Raw genomic sequence first — 17,151 nt, forward strand, 5'->3', positions numbered from 1 at the left:
AGCTTCCTGCTAACTCTTACGTATATCAAAGGGAGATAAGATATTACTACAGTAATACAAACAAACAAGGCACCCGTTATGATCTAAAGTGTAAAAATACACTTTAGATCGTCATTTCATTTACACTTGTGAATCTGGGCTAAGGCCCCAAGGTTGCAATTACCAAGGCACATGCCCTTTCCATAAATGCATGCATAATTCCATTGAAGTCAATGGAACTGCTCACATGGAGAAGTGTTTAGAGAATTAGGCCCACAGGTAGTCAAATTACACCAGACTCACACCAGTGAAAGTATAATAAAAATATTATCCCTTCAGTGTTCACTCTTACTTAGGAGACAGAATGCTGCCACAGCTAAGTAATGCCATTTCTATAGTATTACAGGCCTTCTCATGCATTTTATATAAATATTTTCCCCATAGCTGTTATGTAAAATTGAAAAGCCCCTATAAAACTAATTTTTTTAAAATTAGTATGTTTTCATAAGGGAGTGTTAATCATATAAAAAAGGTTAGCTTGGGCCTGGAAGGTAAAGAATATAGAACTTTTAAAATAATTGTTTTACAAAAAGCCTGATTCCCCTTTCCACCCCACCCTCAAAACTAGAGAAAATGAATGTCTGGGAGGGGTCTGTAGGTACAGGATATGACAATGGGCAGAAGAACAGATCAAAGAAACAGGAAAAATCTCTTATGCTTGGAAGGGTATTTTAGTTAAGGAGAAGGCTGGCCATCAACATAATAAAAGGAAGATAGTAGTGAAGTTTTTTCCTATCCACCCTCCCCTCCCCAGATATGAGAGTTGAGATCTGATCCTTCAGACAAAAATCTGTCTCACATGCGATTGCTCACAAAAGACAAAGGGGTTTGCAGAATGGGCCCTTATTAAAAACAAGTTTTCCTATTTAAAACAAACACCATGAGCAGATATTTGAGGAATGATTAAATCTTATTTTGAATTCAAATGAGCACCATTTTTAAAAAAACACTCCTAAAAACTTTCCTGTGCTAGAAAGGGGTAAAAGATGTTAACTTTATAGTAAACACCACAATTAAAAATACCAGAAACTAGGTAATAAAGCATCTTTAACTCTTGATCTATATTTAAAAGTGTACATGATTTAGCATGAATACCAGAAAATGCATCTAACTTTTGTAAGTAAATCTTGTTTAGAAAACAGAGTACAAGTATAGCTTATACCAGACTCGTACAGAAAGTAAAAGTTGATTTACACAATATACTGTGAAATATGTAAAACAGATTTTACCCTACACACCTACGTAGTAAAATGGATCCCTCATAATGATACAGAGATTGACTCAAGTCACAACATACAACCCAGTCTGAACTCCCAGCATTTTAAGGTGGGTTTTTGGGTTTGGATCCTAACTTCTCCTGAAAATGGGTGCACTGACAAATCTTTTTGTGTTACTTCTCTTACACACGAAAAATAGCTTGTTGCATTGATATGAGGTTTTACAGAAACACTTTTCCCCTTTGCAGAGCAACAGTCTTTGTTCCCAAGGATGTTTGAGCAGTTCACACATAAAATCAAAACAGCCAGAACAGAATGAAGGAATTGGCTTATCACAAGGATTCTCCAAAGTCTTTACTTGATGAAGCACTTCTTAAGAAAGGACAGCTGGACCACTTGCCTTTTGTGAACCAAGTTGAGAAAGGATCATCTGTCCCACAAGAACAACCCTGGTAACACATGGATCATAGTTTGGAACAGCTCTGTGAATACATAGCCTATAAATTACTCTTTGCATAAATAAAAAACCCTCCTGTATAATTGACCACTGCTTCCTAAAATGCCTTTCGCAGACTCCTTCTTCAGGTATGCCCTTCCCTTGGAGCCAAACTCCCCTCTCTCCCTAGCCTCAGAGACTGCAGCCATCCTCCTTGCAGTCCTGTTTTCTTTCGGCTACCTGGCTTTATACAAGCCCTGGCTGTTCCTGTCCAGGTGGGCTTCACCTGGCTCCTCCTCCAGGTGTAGGTTAGACAATTAATTGGCCACACTAGCCACCTTAACCCCTTCAGGGCCTGGTGTGGGGTGAACACCCACCACACTATGTGACTACAAATTAAAACATGAAATCTGTTTCACAACGTTCTGTCCCAGCTGCTTTCACCAGAGTTCAAGAGTCACAGGTGTCTCAGACGTAATTGGAAATGAACTGATGAAGCAGGTGAGGTGGGATCCACAGAAGTACTTAACTCCCAGTTTTGGCTCCACTGTGACCCACAAAATGCCCATCCAACACTGAAGGTGCCTAAACTCACTCAGCACCTAAGTTTTTCAAGGTAAAAGGCCTAACTTCCTGCCTCTGGGCATGAGCAAATGCTGCCTCCCTCTATGCATCCATGTGCCTATCTCCTACCTAAGCCCCAGAGCTATCCACACATCCAGGGAAGAAAGGCATTCAGCTATCGAAATCACGGGCAGGACCCCATCTGTCAGGCATACTCGGAGGGCACCTACTGGATTGGGTCCCATTCAAAAAAGTTAGGTCGACCCAGCTATGTGACTGGAAAAAATCCACACATCCGACTGATGTAGTTAAATTGACCTAACCCTCTGTGAAGACTGCTAGGTTGATGGAAGAATTCTTCTGTCGACTTAGATACTGCCTCGTGGGGAGGTGGATTAGCTACGCCAGCTGGAGAGCCCCTCCCATTGCTGCAGTGAGTGTCTGCAGTGAAGTGTTTCATGCAGATAAGCCCTAAATTAAGTATTTAGAATCTGGAGGATATTTCCTAACAGCGGTTTGGGAGCATAAGGGTACATACACCAGCACTTAAAACACTACAGTGGCACAGCTGCAGCTGTACCACCATAGTGCTTCAATATAAACACTCACTCACTCCACTAACAGGAGAGGTTCGCCCGTTGCTGTAGTTGACCTAGCTACCACATTTTGGGGAGGTGGATTAACAGAAGAATTCTTCCATTGGCCTACCATTGTCTACACCAAGGATTAGGTCGCCATAGCTACATCTCTTAGGGTTGTGAAAAATCCACACTCCTGACAGATACATCTTTCACACCCAGGGCTGTCCCTAGCCATTCCGTCTAGTACACTAGCAAAAACTTTGCCAAGTTCATGTACTGGACAGTGGACTTGTAAGCATCTGCTTTAATATGTGGCCTGACTGGTTCACAGCTCTGGGTTAGGCCTCAAATCTTGCACCAGGCCCAGCGCTCCAGGCTCTCTCTACTGCAATATGAAATCCAATTAGTCAGCTAATTAGATTCTCAGATGGTTGATCCCTATTGTGATAGTCTGACTGCAATTAGCTCACAGCTGTTTAGAATAGAGTTGTTAGTAACATTGTATAAAAGAACTCTTCTCTTACCATTGAATATTGGAAAACAGTTTAATACAATGAAAATGAAATACTCAATCTTAATTATCACTGTTCATACAATCATTATGACAGTAGTTTTTTTCCCAATTGTATTGCAGTTGAAATGCCTTCTTGGTCTTTCGACTCAGAACAGAGGGGAAAAAGTGACTCTGTAATTGAGAGACCCCTTTTCAAAATACATGGTAAAAACAAAGACATAAGACAGCTAGTTTGGTGGGCCATCTAGAAAATAATGTAGCTGGAAAGAAGTGAACCAGAGGTGAAGATGCTTGTTGTCCATTAGAGACTGAATATAGTGATGGGAGAAGGAGAAATGAACAGCAGAAAACATCTGTGACCTACTTACAGAAAGATAGTTATTTCTCTTGGGAACCACTTTCTACACATTTGATGAATAAGACTTGATCCAGCAAAGTCTTGTCCATGTGCAGAACTCTAAGCATGCAAGCAGTCCCCTTAACTTGTTCTTCCAACCTGAATTCAATTGAACTACTCAAGCACGTGCATATCTATAAGTCCATGACAAGTCTCCAGAAATTCCAGTTGGAAGAACAAGTCAATAAGACTACGCACATGCTTAAAGACACCCATGAGCTTACGTATTTTGTGGATTGGGGCCTAACTAGCTGAAGACATGGGATCCAGGAGTGACAGCTTCCATTCCCTGCTTCACCTTTTACATGAACACTATAGTGGGATAGAATTTTGTGCAACTTTAAGTAGTACAATATTCCTTCTGGCTATATTTTTCTCCATTAAGAATATACATTCTCACTCAGGAAATGTCTGAACTTCGTCAACTATTTTGCTGAATAACACAATATTCAGTTCCATAGGATAAACAGGGATTCTTTCGATTTGCCAGTATCAGTGACATTTTATCACTGGGAACGCTTTTCTTTCATTTACAAAATTGATACTCTACCTCAAGTAGTGATTGTCTTATTATACAATATAAGGCCAGTTTTTACAATATACCCAGGTAGTTTGCAAGTAGATGGACTCCCACAATACTTCATGTACAATTCCACCATTTAGTTTTGCCTATTTATTCCAGTGCTTTCAAGTCCACATTTTTCATTGTGTTTAAGTCACCAATTTCCTTTTGCTGCACTGAAGTAGATGTGGCAGGAAAAATGCTGCAGTCCCATCCTCTGGTAGAACATTAAGGAAATCCCTTAGTTCCAGTTCCATGGCAACCACTGATAAAGTTTCTGCACAGGGAAAGAAATATAGATGATTTTAAACATAGTATAAGTGCAACGCACTATAGAGCTGATCTTTAACGTCACTAAATCAGCAAAATATTTAAATACTGTGATTATAGTAGATTTAAGAGAAGGACCCAAATAGCAGCAGATACATTTGGCAACTGGGGAACAGTCTGAGAAGTGAGGGTAGCAATTCATGGTTGTTTATGGATGAAGTATTGAGACACACACCATTATAACGTCTATCTGAACTAATCACCTCAACGTACAACACCAAATCCTAGGTGGGTCTCATCTAGCACCTTCAGTGCTGTATAAAATTGAAAGGAAGCATTAAAATGGAGCTGATGGTGTAACACAGTAGTTGGTACTTTGGGAGCAGCCCATGAGACAAAGCTATCTGATTGTAGGCTCTCCTGGGCCAATTAATATCCATTACAATGAGAGGATAATGGTCACACAATGAGCATCTGACAACAGAAGTTTACCACTTTTATGCTTCTAACAGTGATTGCTGCCATGCACTCTATGGCAACCCAGTAGTGACACTCCTCTAGTCACACATTGTGCAGATGTTGTAAAAGGTCTTGTCATAGAAAAAGATGACTAATTTTATTCATCATTCTGAACTGGCTATGAAAGAGTCAAACCACTAGTCTAATTTTTATTTCCTCCATAACAATGAGTAAGGGGACCATGGCAGCTGCCATGGTTGGTCACTGCCCTTCAGCCAAGTTTCCAGAGGAAAAGGGAAAAAAAGTTCCAGTCTCAGGAAAAGAGGAAAATCAAACATTTAGACAAGTCACTTCCTTTGGCTAAGGATCCAAATCCCCCAGAACAAACACTTGACTGCTTCCTCTTGTGTAATCCCAGTGACCACAAGCAACACCATGGCTTCCCTCAGCCAAGAGTCCAGCTATGACATCCTTACTGTCGTTAGAGTCTCTGCACACCAGTACAGTTCTCAATACAAGCCAGGCAGTTATTTCCCCAAGCATTCCTTTCACCTGGTTTGGCTATGGAAATGAGTAATTACACATTACTTTCAACGGATAATTCTGTGATATCTTTACCTGTATTTATATCTGTAATAATCTTTAATTCCTGTCATGCATAATTAGTAGGGCTGTCAAACGATTAAAAAAATTAATCATGATTAATCGCGCTGTTAAACAACAATAAAATACCATTTATTTAAATATTTTTGGATGTTTTCTACATTTTCCAATATATTGTTTTCAATTACAAAACAGAATACAAATACAGTGCTCACTTTATATTTACTTTTGATTACAAATATTTGCACTGTAAAAAAAATAGTATTTTTCAATTCACCTAATATAAGTACTGTACTGCAATCTCTTTATCATGAAAGTTGAACTTACAAATGTAGAATTATGTACAAAAAATAACTGCATAAAAAAAAAGTAAAACTTTAGAGCCTACAAGTCCACTCAGTCCTACTTCTTGTTCAGCCAATTGCTCAGGCAAACAAGTTTGTTTACATTTGCAGGAGATAATGCTGCGCGCTTCTTGCTTACAATGTCACCTGAAAGTGAGAACAGGCACTTGCATGGCACTGTTGTGGCCGGCATTGCAAGATATTTACATGCCAGATGTGCTAAAGATTCATATGTCCCCTCACGCTTCAACCACCATTCCAGGGGACACGTGTCCATGCTGATGATGGGTTCTGCTTGATTACAATCCAAAGCAATGCAGACCGATATATGTTCATTTTCATTATCTGAGTCAGATGCCACCAACAGAAGGTTGATTTTCTTTTTTAGTGGTTTGGGTTCTGTAGTTTCCACATCGGAATGTTGCTCTTTTAGGACTTCTGAAAGCATGCTCCACACCCCATCCCTCTCAGATTTTGGAAGGCACTTCAGATTCTTAAACCTTGGGTTGAGTGCTGTGAGATTTCTAAAGATAGCTACATTGGTACCTTCTTTGCGTTTTGTCAAATCTACAGTGAAAGTGTTCTTAAAATGAACAACATGTACTGGGGTCATCATCTGAGACTGCTATAACATGAAATATATGGCAGAATGCGGGTAAAACAAAGCAGGGGACATACATTTCAAGGAGTTCAGTCAAAAATTTAATTAACACTTTTTTTTAATGAGCGTCATCAGCATGGAAACATGTCCTCTGGAATGGTGGCTGAAGCATGAAGGGGCATATGAATGTTCAGCGCATCTGGCACACAAATACCTTGCAACGCCAGCTACAAAAGTGCCATGCAAACGCCTGTTCTCACTTTCTGGTGACATTGTAAACAAGAAGGCAGCAGATTATCTCCTGTAAATGTAAACGTACATGTTTGTTTTAGCCATTGGCTGAACAAGAAGTAGGACTGAGTGGACTTGTAGGCTCTGAAGTTTTACATTGTTTTGTTTTTGAGTACAGCTATGTAACAAAAAACCCCTACATTTGTAAGTTGCACTTTCATGGCAAAAAGATTGCATTACAGTACATGTATGAGGTGAATTGAAAAATACTATTTCTTTTATTTATCATTTTTACAGTGCAAATATTTGTAATCAAAAATATACACTGATTTCAATTACAATACAGAATACAATATATATGAAAATGTAGAAAAACGTCAAAAATATTTAATAAATTGTTTAACAGTGTGATTAAAACTGCGATTAATCACGATTAATTTTTTTAATCGTAATTCATTTTAGTTAATTACGTGAGCTAACTGCAATTAATTGACAGCCCTAGTTAAAAAAATAAGGATGTGTGCAAAAGCTTACTGCACATTTCACAGTACTGCTCTGCTAGTCTCTGCTGAGTTACATTATATGTAGAGAAAGCTCTTCCTCCCCAAACTGAACGATGGTAAAATACCATGCCGCAGCAGTTTCTGGAGGAAACGGCTTTCAAATACTTTAGATGCAGTTCAAAGGCTTTCGTGTATGGCCTTCAGTTGTAAATCAAGTTCTTTACCTTTCAGCGATGAGATGAGAATGGAGTAGTCATCTCCAACATATCTGGTTCGTTTACAAAGTTCAGGAAGCAGTTTGTTCCACCAGAGAGCCTAATTCGTCCAAAAATAAACCCACAGAAGAAAAATAAGTTAGTGGTGACTATGAATAGTAGGTGGTGAACACAAATTTATTTTTAATAAGTACTTTGAACTAACATCAAAGATGGTACAAAAAACAGTGGTGTAAGTTGAGATGGGCCTAGTAATTAATTCGTCTGCACAGTGCTTTGAAATGCAATGTTTTCAGACTTCAGTGTGATCCTTTTTAACCCAGCAAATTAGAGTGATGATAGCACCCCCTAGCCGCTGAAGATAAGGCTATGCCTGTTTCTGACAGGCCGTGCATGTGGTTCAGACAAACTACAAACATACATAATTAGTGCAGGGGAAAAAAGTTAATGCAGTATTATGGTTATGGATTTAACAAATAAGGTAAGTCTCTCTTTATAGTCCTGTGCAGTGTGGGTAAAAAAGTGTTCTAGGAGAACTTTGTGCTTTTATGTTTCTTGACATACCCCTTCCACCGCCAATAATCTTAATGTTGCATGAATACACAATTTAAATTTTAATAATGCAAAAAGCTATTAATTTTATGTTTACAAAGACTGAGAGGAGGAAAGAAAACACTATCCATCTCTCTTCAAACTTTGTGGTCTCTTTCTCTTCTCCCCTTAGTCTTTGCCTGCAGTATTGCAAGGCTACAATTACCCCAGATATTGGTTTTCTCTGTTTCACTTCTTGATCAAGGGCCAAAAGGGAGCACACATGAGCCCCAGCTGTACTGTACTGACTGGGGTTCCGGCATTTCCACTTGCTGGAGTGTCTCCGCCTTAAGTTATGTCCACTATTAACTGAACTATTGCCTTAGTGAAGGGAGGCAAATAGACCCCCAAGGATCTGTACTGGGACAAGTGCTGCTCAACATATTCATAAATGATCTAGAAAAGGGGGTAAACAGCAAAGTGGCAAAGTTTGCAGATACAAAATTACTCAAGATAGTGAAGTCGAAAAGCTGACTGTGAAGAGTTACAAAGGCATCTCACAAAACTGGGGGACTGGGCAACAAAATGGCAGACGAAATTCAGTGTTGATAAGTACAAAGTAATGCACATTGGAAAACATAACCCAACTATACATACAAAATGATGGGGTCTCAATTAGCTGTTATCACTCAAGAAAGATCTTGGCGTCATTATGAATAGTTCTCTGAAAACATCTGTTCATGGTGTAGTGGCAGTTAAAGCTAACAGTGTTAGGACACATTAGGAAAGGGACAGATAATAAGACAGAAAATATCATAATGCCACTATATAACTTCATGCTACGCCCACACCTTGAATACTGCATGCAGTTCTGGTTATCCCATCTCAAAACAAGTACATATTAGAATTGGAAAAAGTAACAAGAGGGGAAACAAAAGTTACTAGAGGTACAGAACAGCTTCCAGATGAGGAGATATTAAAAAGACTGGGATGGTTTAGCTTAGAAAAGACGACTAAGGAGGGATATGATCGATGTCTATAAAATCATGAATGGTGTAGAGAAAGTGAATGAGGAAGTATTATTTATCCTTTCACATAACACAAGAACCACAGGTCACCCAATGAAATTAATAGGCAGCAGATTTAATACAAACACAAGGAAGTACTTCCTCCTACAACACAGTTAACCTGTGGAACTCATAGAAAGGGGATGTTGTGAAGGCCAAAAAATATAACTGTGTTAAAAAAAGAATAGACAAGCTCAAGGAGGATAGGCGCATCAATGGCTGTTAGCCAAGATGGTCAGGGATGCAACCCTATCCTCTGGGTGTCCCCAAACCTCTGTGCTAGAACCTGGGACTGGACAACAAGGGATAGATCACTCGATAATGGCCCTCTTCTGTTCCCTCTGAAGCATCTGGTACCAGACACTGTTAGAAGACTGTATACTGGGCTAGATGGACCATTAGTCTTACCCAGTATGGCTAGTCTTATGTTAGCAGTTAATTGGCAGGGAGTGGGGGAAAACCATGGCAGTACTTCTGGAGCCTTGACCAGAATTGGAGAGATCAAGCTCTTCCTCAAATATTATAGGCCACGGGGGAATACTAGGCAATAAGTATACAGTTCAGATGTTATTAGGGAGCAGGGAACATACTTAATCATGGCATTTTCAGACATTAATAATAATTTTTTTCTTTTTATTGTGGCAAGTTTCACATGAAAAGTTCAGCTACTTCTGAGTTACTTGTAAGCTAAAATATACTCAGCTCTCTCTGTTTACAGTAGATCAGTGTATTATTCCCCTCTCTGCTAGCAAGTAACTCAGCCATCTGACCATTTTTTCCACAACCTTAATACAAAATAAAATATCACAACTTCAGGATGAAACCAGTCTGGAAAACCTCAACCCAAAGAGTTTTTCAGAAAGAGGGCCTATAATAAAATGTCATATATAATCCATATTTCTAAGTAACTTTGACCAGGAGCATCTGCAGTAAGAACTACCCTCATAAAAACACAAAAGCAAAAATGGGATATTTATATGAATGTGACTTGAACTCAGTCAATGAAATCTATGAATTTTAAGGGTAAGGATGAAACGCCTATCTTGTCTCATTAAACTTGTGCACTGCAAGTATCTAAGCAACAGGTATTTATGACCTTCGGTGCTGTAACACTTGGGAAAAGACGGTCCAACCCTGCTCCCATTAATGGGAATTTGGCCATAAAATTCAATGCAAGCAGTTTCAGGTTCAGAGTGAGTTGAGGATGGGAGTTTCAACTTTAATAGAAATCTGTGCCATTTGATTATCTCTGCAGTGTAGTTCAAGTTCTCCTATGCACAGCTAACAACTACTGAAAAGAAAGAGAAAGAAAGACTACAATAAATTACTAGATTAGCATTTTAAAAGCTCACCCGATTTTCATCTTTCAGCTCATGCTGGGCATAGGGTATGAGTGCTTCAGGACACTTCTCTAGGAGCTTGTCAATGGATTTCTCATAGTCTCCTACCCCCGTAGTGCAAAGAACATGGACACTGAGACCAGCATTACTGTCTTCTGATAATGGCTCCAAGAACGGCAGAACTGAAGCTATGTCGATTGATGGACCACATAAAAGAGACTGAGGAGAAGAGGAAAACTTGCCATTTGGATGTCAAAACAGACCAAATGCTCACACGCACACAAAATTAATTTAAAAAGAAATAGTTTTAAGTCTTTCTGATATTGCTTGGTTAAACAATTAGGCCAAAAATACTGAGTAGAATATAAGTATACATGACCATTATTTACATAATTCTTTGATTATTTTCTCTCCCATCATTTGTACCATTCCTCTTTCATAGTTCAGTTTGACTGACAGAGGTATTGTTTTAACAACAGCTTTACATCTATATTCATCAGTAACACGCTGGACTATTTAGCAAGAGGTTTAAACTGTCTTACTTCATGTAGACCCAATGCGAACTAAATTCTGCCCACCCTAAGAACCAGAATCACCTAAGAACTTAGGCTGGATTGTTTGATCATTGTAAACAAGGCCTCCACTAAACCTGGTGTAGTTCCTGTACTCAGTCACCCGAGCTGCCATTGCTCTACAAGAAAGTACACAGCCTTGGTATTGACAGTTCACCCCTATCCTCTTTGATTTAAAACTAGTTTTTTCCCTACAGCGGAGATATTACTCAATTTATTATGTGGTCCTCTGTCACAGATCCTAGCGAGCACCATCCCCAGCAGCTACCCACTAGGACTGCTCTGAGGGGAATACAAACCCTTGCTACTCTGGATCCCCACGATGTTTCAAGCTCCTCAAGCTGGGGCAGGGGAGGCGCGCAAAAATTTTGGCCTGAGGGCCGCATCGGGTTTCGGAAATCGTACCGAGGGCTGGTTAGGGGAGGCTGTGCCTCCCCAAACAGCGAGGCATGGCCCATCCTCTGTCTGCCCCCCACCCCTGCTTCTCGCCCCCTGATGCGGCCCCCCTGGGACTCCTGCCCCATCCAACCCCCACTGTTCCCTGATGGTCCCCCCGGGACCCCTGCCCCATCCAACCACCCCTTCTCCCTGTCCCCTGACTGCCCCCAGAACCCTTGCCCCTGACTGCCCCATCCAACCCCCCCCCCTTCCTCACTGCCCCCCAGAACTCCTGCCCCATCCAACCACCCCTTCTCCCTGTCCCCTGACTGCCCCTGGAACCCCTGCCCCTGACTGCCCCCTGCATACCTGTAGTTTTGAAAGATCTTCAGGATACTTATCACACGCAGGTCCCAATGACATTATGAAGGTCACCCAAGGGAAAATTAACCCATAATGATTACAGGAGTTTATCTAGAAAAAAAATTTCAAATCAATATGGTCACATATGAAACCCATTCCAGTGAAGGAAATCTCTGAATAAAGGGTGCCATTTTAGAAAAGTAGCTAGTTTCTATCTTGGGTAAATATTCAAACTAGAGTAGGTGAATTAAGTATGCCTTGAAGCCTAATGCGGTCCAATGATTTATTTCACATTTGTTAGTTAGAAGCCTCTCCTACCACACATCAAACAATGCAAGGCTTTAACTGTTCACCCAATGCCTCTGTTACTCCATTATTAGCCAGTTAAAATTACTATGTGAGCAGTTCAGCTGGCACCTTCCCCTCTCGTTTTTCAGACAATGCATCTAAAACTATGTTCAATTTTCCACCCAAAAGGGCTGGGAAATCCAAGTTCTCCTGAAGTTAGGTCTCTCATTTAACTCCAGATGATCAAAATCCATGGGATTTTTTCAGAACTCAAAGTTCTAAATCTTCTAAAGTAATTTACATGTATCAATTCTCTGTGTTCTGGGTCAAGTTCATCCTTGAAAGACTGAAGTGTCAAACTACAGGTAATCTAGTTTCATGTCAGTGCCCCTTGATGTCAGGAACTGGAACTGTCTTGTGGAAAATGTATGCATATTTGTCAATTTGAAACCCCCACAACAGCAGCATTAAGGACCTGTTAATCAAAAGCCAGCAGTTCTTTGCAAGAATTAACATTTGGTAAGTTTATCAACATGTAAGTTTTATCTGCTTACATTCTCACTACTTTTAAGGACAATTTGTCCAGAATTAAAGCATTGCAAGATGGTTTTGTGACTGAATATTCCCTTACATGCATTTGAGCAAAAGCTTTCGTGAGCTACAGCTCACAGTGAGCTGTAGCTCACGAAAGCTTATGCTCAAACAAATTGGTTAGTCTCTAAGGTTAGTCTCACAAGTACTCCTTTTCTTTTTGCGATACAGACTAACACGGCTGTCACTCTGAAACCTTACATGCACTGTCTGTCTCGTTCGAATGTATATGCAGTGTATAATTACCAGATCCTCTGTTGTTTTCAGTGGTTTGGTATCAGGAAGCTGCTTCCTCGATAGTCTCCAAATGTACTGTGAAGTAAGCTTGAATAAGACCTCCTGGAGTATTTCTTTCTCAGAGCCTGCTACAAGGAGGGCTTCCCAGAAGTCTACTAAGAGCTGAGGGGTAGTATCTTCATTCTTCCCACAAAGCATCTGAGCACCACAGAAGATTCAAATATTAATGAAAATCAAGATGACTATTACATTGTCTCATTGTTTACCTGTACTCCCTTGTTGGTCATGTCTTATATTGTAAGCCCCTTGGGGCAGGGGGCCATCTTTGTTCTGTGTTTGTACCTACCCCAATGGGGTCCCGGTCCATAACTAGGGCTCCTAGGTGCTAAGGTAAGATAATAGCAACAGCAACATAAGTCTGAATGAAAAAAAGTTTCAATGGACAAGATTAAGTTTCCCTCTACTCGTCATAGTTGAGTGTGCTCCTGCTTTTGTGTAATCCTGATGTATTTCTAGTACATGTGATCCCAGATACTGTGGCGATGCACAATGCAGAAGTGCATGCAACATATTTAAACTCTTGATTCCGTAATGAATAGGTTTGGTATGCAAGAAACACATTCCTTCATGAGTTTTTATTCTGCTATCAATGGTGGTCACACTGTAAAATGTTTAAAGAGCCAAAATGCTGGAGCCATCTAAAATATATCCACACCTAAGCAAGTCCCCTTTGAAGAGTCATTCTAATCAGAGAGTTGGGGCTAACTTAAAGGAAGCACTCCCCAGTTCACTTGGCAGTGGGAGCTAATCATAGGGCTCTGTGAGGAGTTTGGAGGACTGCACCAAGGGGGACCCCATCACCATTGAACCTTTCCTTGGGCTTTTAAATGCTGGCCGGACAGGTTGGGAACCTTGATTACTGCATTTACACTGAACCCCTAAACTTGAAACCAACTACATTAACCTTAACTACACTAGCTAGATCTTTAATTTCATGAGTGACTACATATGATGAATACTTAGAATGATAGAAGTGAGATCATAAAAGGCCTGGAGGTGTGGTTGGGATGGAGGTAATTTGGCTCTAAAATGAGCGAAACCCCTTATAATGAAGAGTAGTCAAGATCTGTGGAGCAATAACTCCTTAATTCTAATTTCTGCTTTGACACAGTCTCTTTTGAGGCCAGGAATAAGCCACTTGTTCTAGTTTTTCCATCTGTAATGTGAGGATAGGCCAGCCTCCCTTAGGTTTACGAGGACTAATACTTCATTTGTAAAGTGGTTTTGAATACGTACATAGAAGATTATGTAGCGTCACATCTGATTTGATATCCTTTAGAAAAGGATTTGTATGCTATGTTATTAATCCTGGCTGCAATTTTCAGAAGGGGCCCATGGGAGTTATTTACCCAATTCCTATTAAATTTTGATAGGCGCTGGATGCCTACCTCCCTTAGCTGCCTTTGAAAATCCCAGTCTCCAAGATCAATGTGTGCTTCGTTGAACTGATGGTTGCAGAACATAAAGACGAATTTAATGTATTTCTTTGGCTAAATTTAATGGCTGGGCTGTTCACAAAAAACCCAGTTTCTTACTCCAGTTAAAATTTCTGTCAAGCTTGGTCAAGCTGAGCTTTCATAACATTTTTCCTGTTGTAACTCTGAGGACCACTCTGATTGTTTTGGTCATCTCTAGTTGTTAACACCAGGCATGGGCTTTGTAGAAGCTAAAAAAAAAAAAAAAAAAAAGCAACAACCCTGCAAACAGACAAACCTCAAAGTAAGAGTCTGCTTCTTCCAATTCAACTTTACTGTTTTCATGTAAAGCCAACATCGAAGCCACCAGCAACCCAGGACGCGTCTCCTTCAAGTAAACAGCAAGTTCGGTTGGAACAATCCGCCCTTCTCTCTGCTGCCTCAGAAGTCTTGGTTCCCCAATAAAGCCATATGCCAGTCTCATCTACAAACACAGCCATTTACAAGTTAGGCAAAGAATTCAATCCTTCCCAAACTGAGGGCTTACTCAAGCAGTCTGGCTTATGTAGGTGAAGTGCAGGGAGGATATGGGGAGTGGACTACATTCCTTCTCACTGGGCCAAACCATGGGGCTGTAGTGCAGCTCCCCAAAGCTGCTACTTGAAGCTATGCACAGGAGAAATGGCTGCAGATACTCTGCATCACTTGCGTGGACACTTAGGCCACTGGGTCTGTAGAATCTTGGATCTCAGCTATGTGTAGCCCACAGTGCTGCCCTATACATGGCTGACATCCAAGGTGTGCCGGGGTTGCAGGCCCATCATGTGCCTTATATGGCACAAGGACTTTGCACTGGTCCTCCATAATTTACCCTTAATGTTGTAAGACTTTATTCCCTTTGTTCTTGCTCCATCTTAGGGATCTTCCAGTTCCATGAGTCTGAACTTTACTCACTACACACACACACACACACACACACACACACACACAGAGAAAACTAGATTTGACTGTAAACCAAAACCAATGCATTAGGCGCTTTTGAAAACCTCACCCAAATGGCCTTCAATGAGACTTGTGCTCCCAAATCAATAAGGTACTTTTGAAAATACTACCCATGAATAATAAAAATTAATTTGCAGCAGTATATATTGTAATACCCCTTGCTTCCAGGGGCTTAAACGGGCTTGCACTTTCCAATAGAAGGCTTTCAGAGAGTCAAAGAGTAGGCATCTTTGCAACTCAGACAGATTCAGGAAAAGTACTTTTTATTCATCAGCTGCTGCTGTTTATGCAGCAAACATAAATTATCATAGATTAACCTGGGGTCTGAGGCTCTCTTTACTCTCTAGGACCTACCTTGTTCCTCATTTATATTACTTCATCAGTACTTTTGCATCCAGTTAGAAAGAGATGATCATGCTTTGCTGCGGAAGAGACAGCAGGTGGTGCTGAACAATACTATAGCTGATGTTTAACATATCCTAACCTCCATACTCTGCAGTTCAGAAATCAAGGCTGAGCATGTACTTAGTGATGGTTCTGGCATCAACCCCAGGCTGTGATGCACCCATGGCCTTATTTTCTCCCCAAAATTAGACACTTTGACTTCCCTTCCAAAGCCATTTTTAAACCGGATTTAAAAATACAAAAGGGATGAGCTCACTCAAGAGCCTGACACAGTCCAATCTCTCTTGCTCTCTTGCAATACTCGTCTTTAAGTGCCCTGACCAATCCTAACAACTACTAGTTTGTGGCATTTAACCTCACACATGGTGATTTGGACTGAAACATTGACATCAGGGTCAGATTTAGTCAGAGTATAATGACCTCCCTTCAAAGTGTCTGTAAATCCATACCGACGACGACTGATATCAAGCCGTGCTGCACTACATTTTCTTCCGTTAAACAGGATTCCTACTGTAACTGCACCAAAGCACATTCTCCTTCTCTCTTAATAAGGACAAAGTGCCTTGACTACAGTCAAACAGAGGAGAGCAGTGGACTGGATACAGGAAACTCTACAGCCATGACATGGAGATCCTGCCCGCAGCTCTTCACACACAAACACCAAGGACTTTTGGTGTGCAAACCAAGGGTCAGGTGGAACTATGCAACCTCTGCTCCACGGAGGGCGGGTGGGTGGGGGGAGCACAGGGGCTGCAGAAGCTACTATGCTCCAACGAATATTTAATTTATTTACTGTACTTTGATTTAGAAACACTTACATGTTTTGTGATTAAAATATTTTAATTTTAATAATATTTAATATTAAAGTAATAGTTTAATTATACGCCCATGTGTATATTAATGGGAATTCTAGCTTCCCTGGAGCACAACCTAAACAAACCCAACACATAACCCCTCAACCCACATCCTCCCAGATGCCCAATAAAGACCATTAAGTGACTGGGGGAAGAGCAAGATTTCCCTCTGCCATGAAAGACCCAACTCAGCTGGTTTCGGTTAACAGAGAATCTGGTACTAAATGGGAAGGGGACTACATGAGCAGCATTCTGTACCTCTGTAAAACAGTCCATCTCATTTTTATATGCCTCTAGGTCTCCCTTTTTCAGAGCCATGGCAGCTTTGGTTAGCGTCAATACCACTGATGGCACAATCAGTTCCACTTTCTGCAAAAGCTCCATTGCCATCAAGGGACATACATTCTTCATGCAGGAACTGCAGAGCACATGGGGCAGCTGGTTTGGTTCAGCGAGATAGAATATTTGGAGCACTTTGGCTGCTGATTCCTATTAAAATAAAAGCCATTTAA

At 40.6% G+C, this 17,151-nt stretch overlaps 2 protein-coding genes across 3 annotated transcripts in view; one reads left to right on the forward strand and one right to left on the reverse strand.

The window, feature by feature from the left end:
• The window catches only part of CP (ceruloplasmin), a 38,156-nt gene extending 36,581 nt beyond the window's left edge, over nucleotides 1-1,575 (forward strand). The window contains exon 19 of the mRNA XM_077826052.1: nucleotides 1,505-1,575. Within this exon, the coding sequence (XP_077682178.1) occupies nucleotides 1,505-1,575 (71 nt within the window). The remainder of the gene's footprint in view (nucleotides 1-1,504) is intronic.
• Nucleotides 1,077-17,151, reverse strand: part of HPS3 (HPS3 biogenesis of lysosomal organelles complex 2 subunit 1) — a 33,681-nt gene continuing 17,606 nt past the window's right edge. For both annotated transcript variants that reach the window (XM_077826050.1, XM_077826051.1), the window contains exons 11-17: nucleotides 16,898-17,128; nucleotides 14,677-14,862; nucleotides 12,913-13,101; nucleotides 11,794-11,898; nucleotides 10,487-10,693; nucleotides 7,546-7,636; nucleotides 1,077-4,587 (exon numbers count right to left, since the gene is read on the reverse strand). In XM_077826050.1, coding sequence (XP_077682176.1) covers nucleotides 4,460-4,587; nucleotides 7,546-7,636; nucleotides 10,487-10,693; nucleotides 11,794-11,898; nucleotides 12,913-13,101; nucleotides 14,677-14,862; nucleotides 16,898-17,128 — 1,137 coding nt within the window. In that variant the 3' untranslated portion in view covers nucleotides 1,077-4,459. The remainder of the gene's footprint in view (nucleotides 4,588-7,545; nucleotides 7,637-10,486; nucleotides 10,694-11,793; nucleotides 11,899-12,912; nucleotides 13,102-14,676; nucleotides 14,863-16,897; nucleotides 17,129-17,151) is intronic.

Source organism: Eretmochelys imbricata, chromosome 9 (genome assembly GCF_965152235.1).
Source record: "Eretmochelys imbricata isolate rEreImb1 chromosome 9, rEreImb1.hap1, whole genome shotgun sequence".
Classification (NCBI taxonomy): Eukaryota; Metazoa; Chordata; order Testudines; family Cheloniidae; genus Eretmochelys; species Eretmochelys imbricata.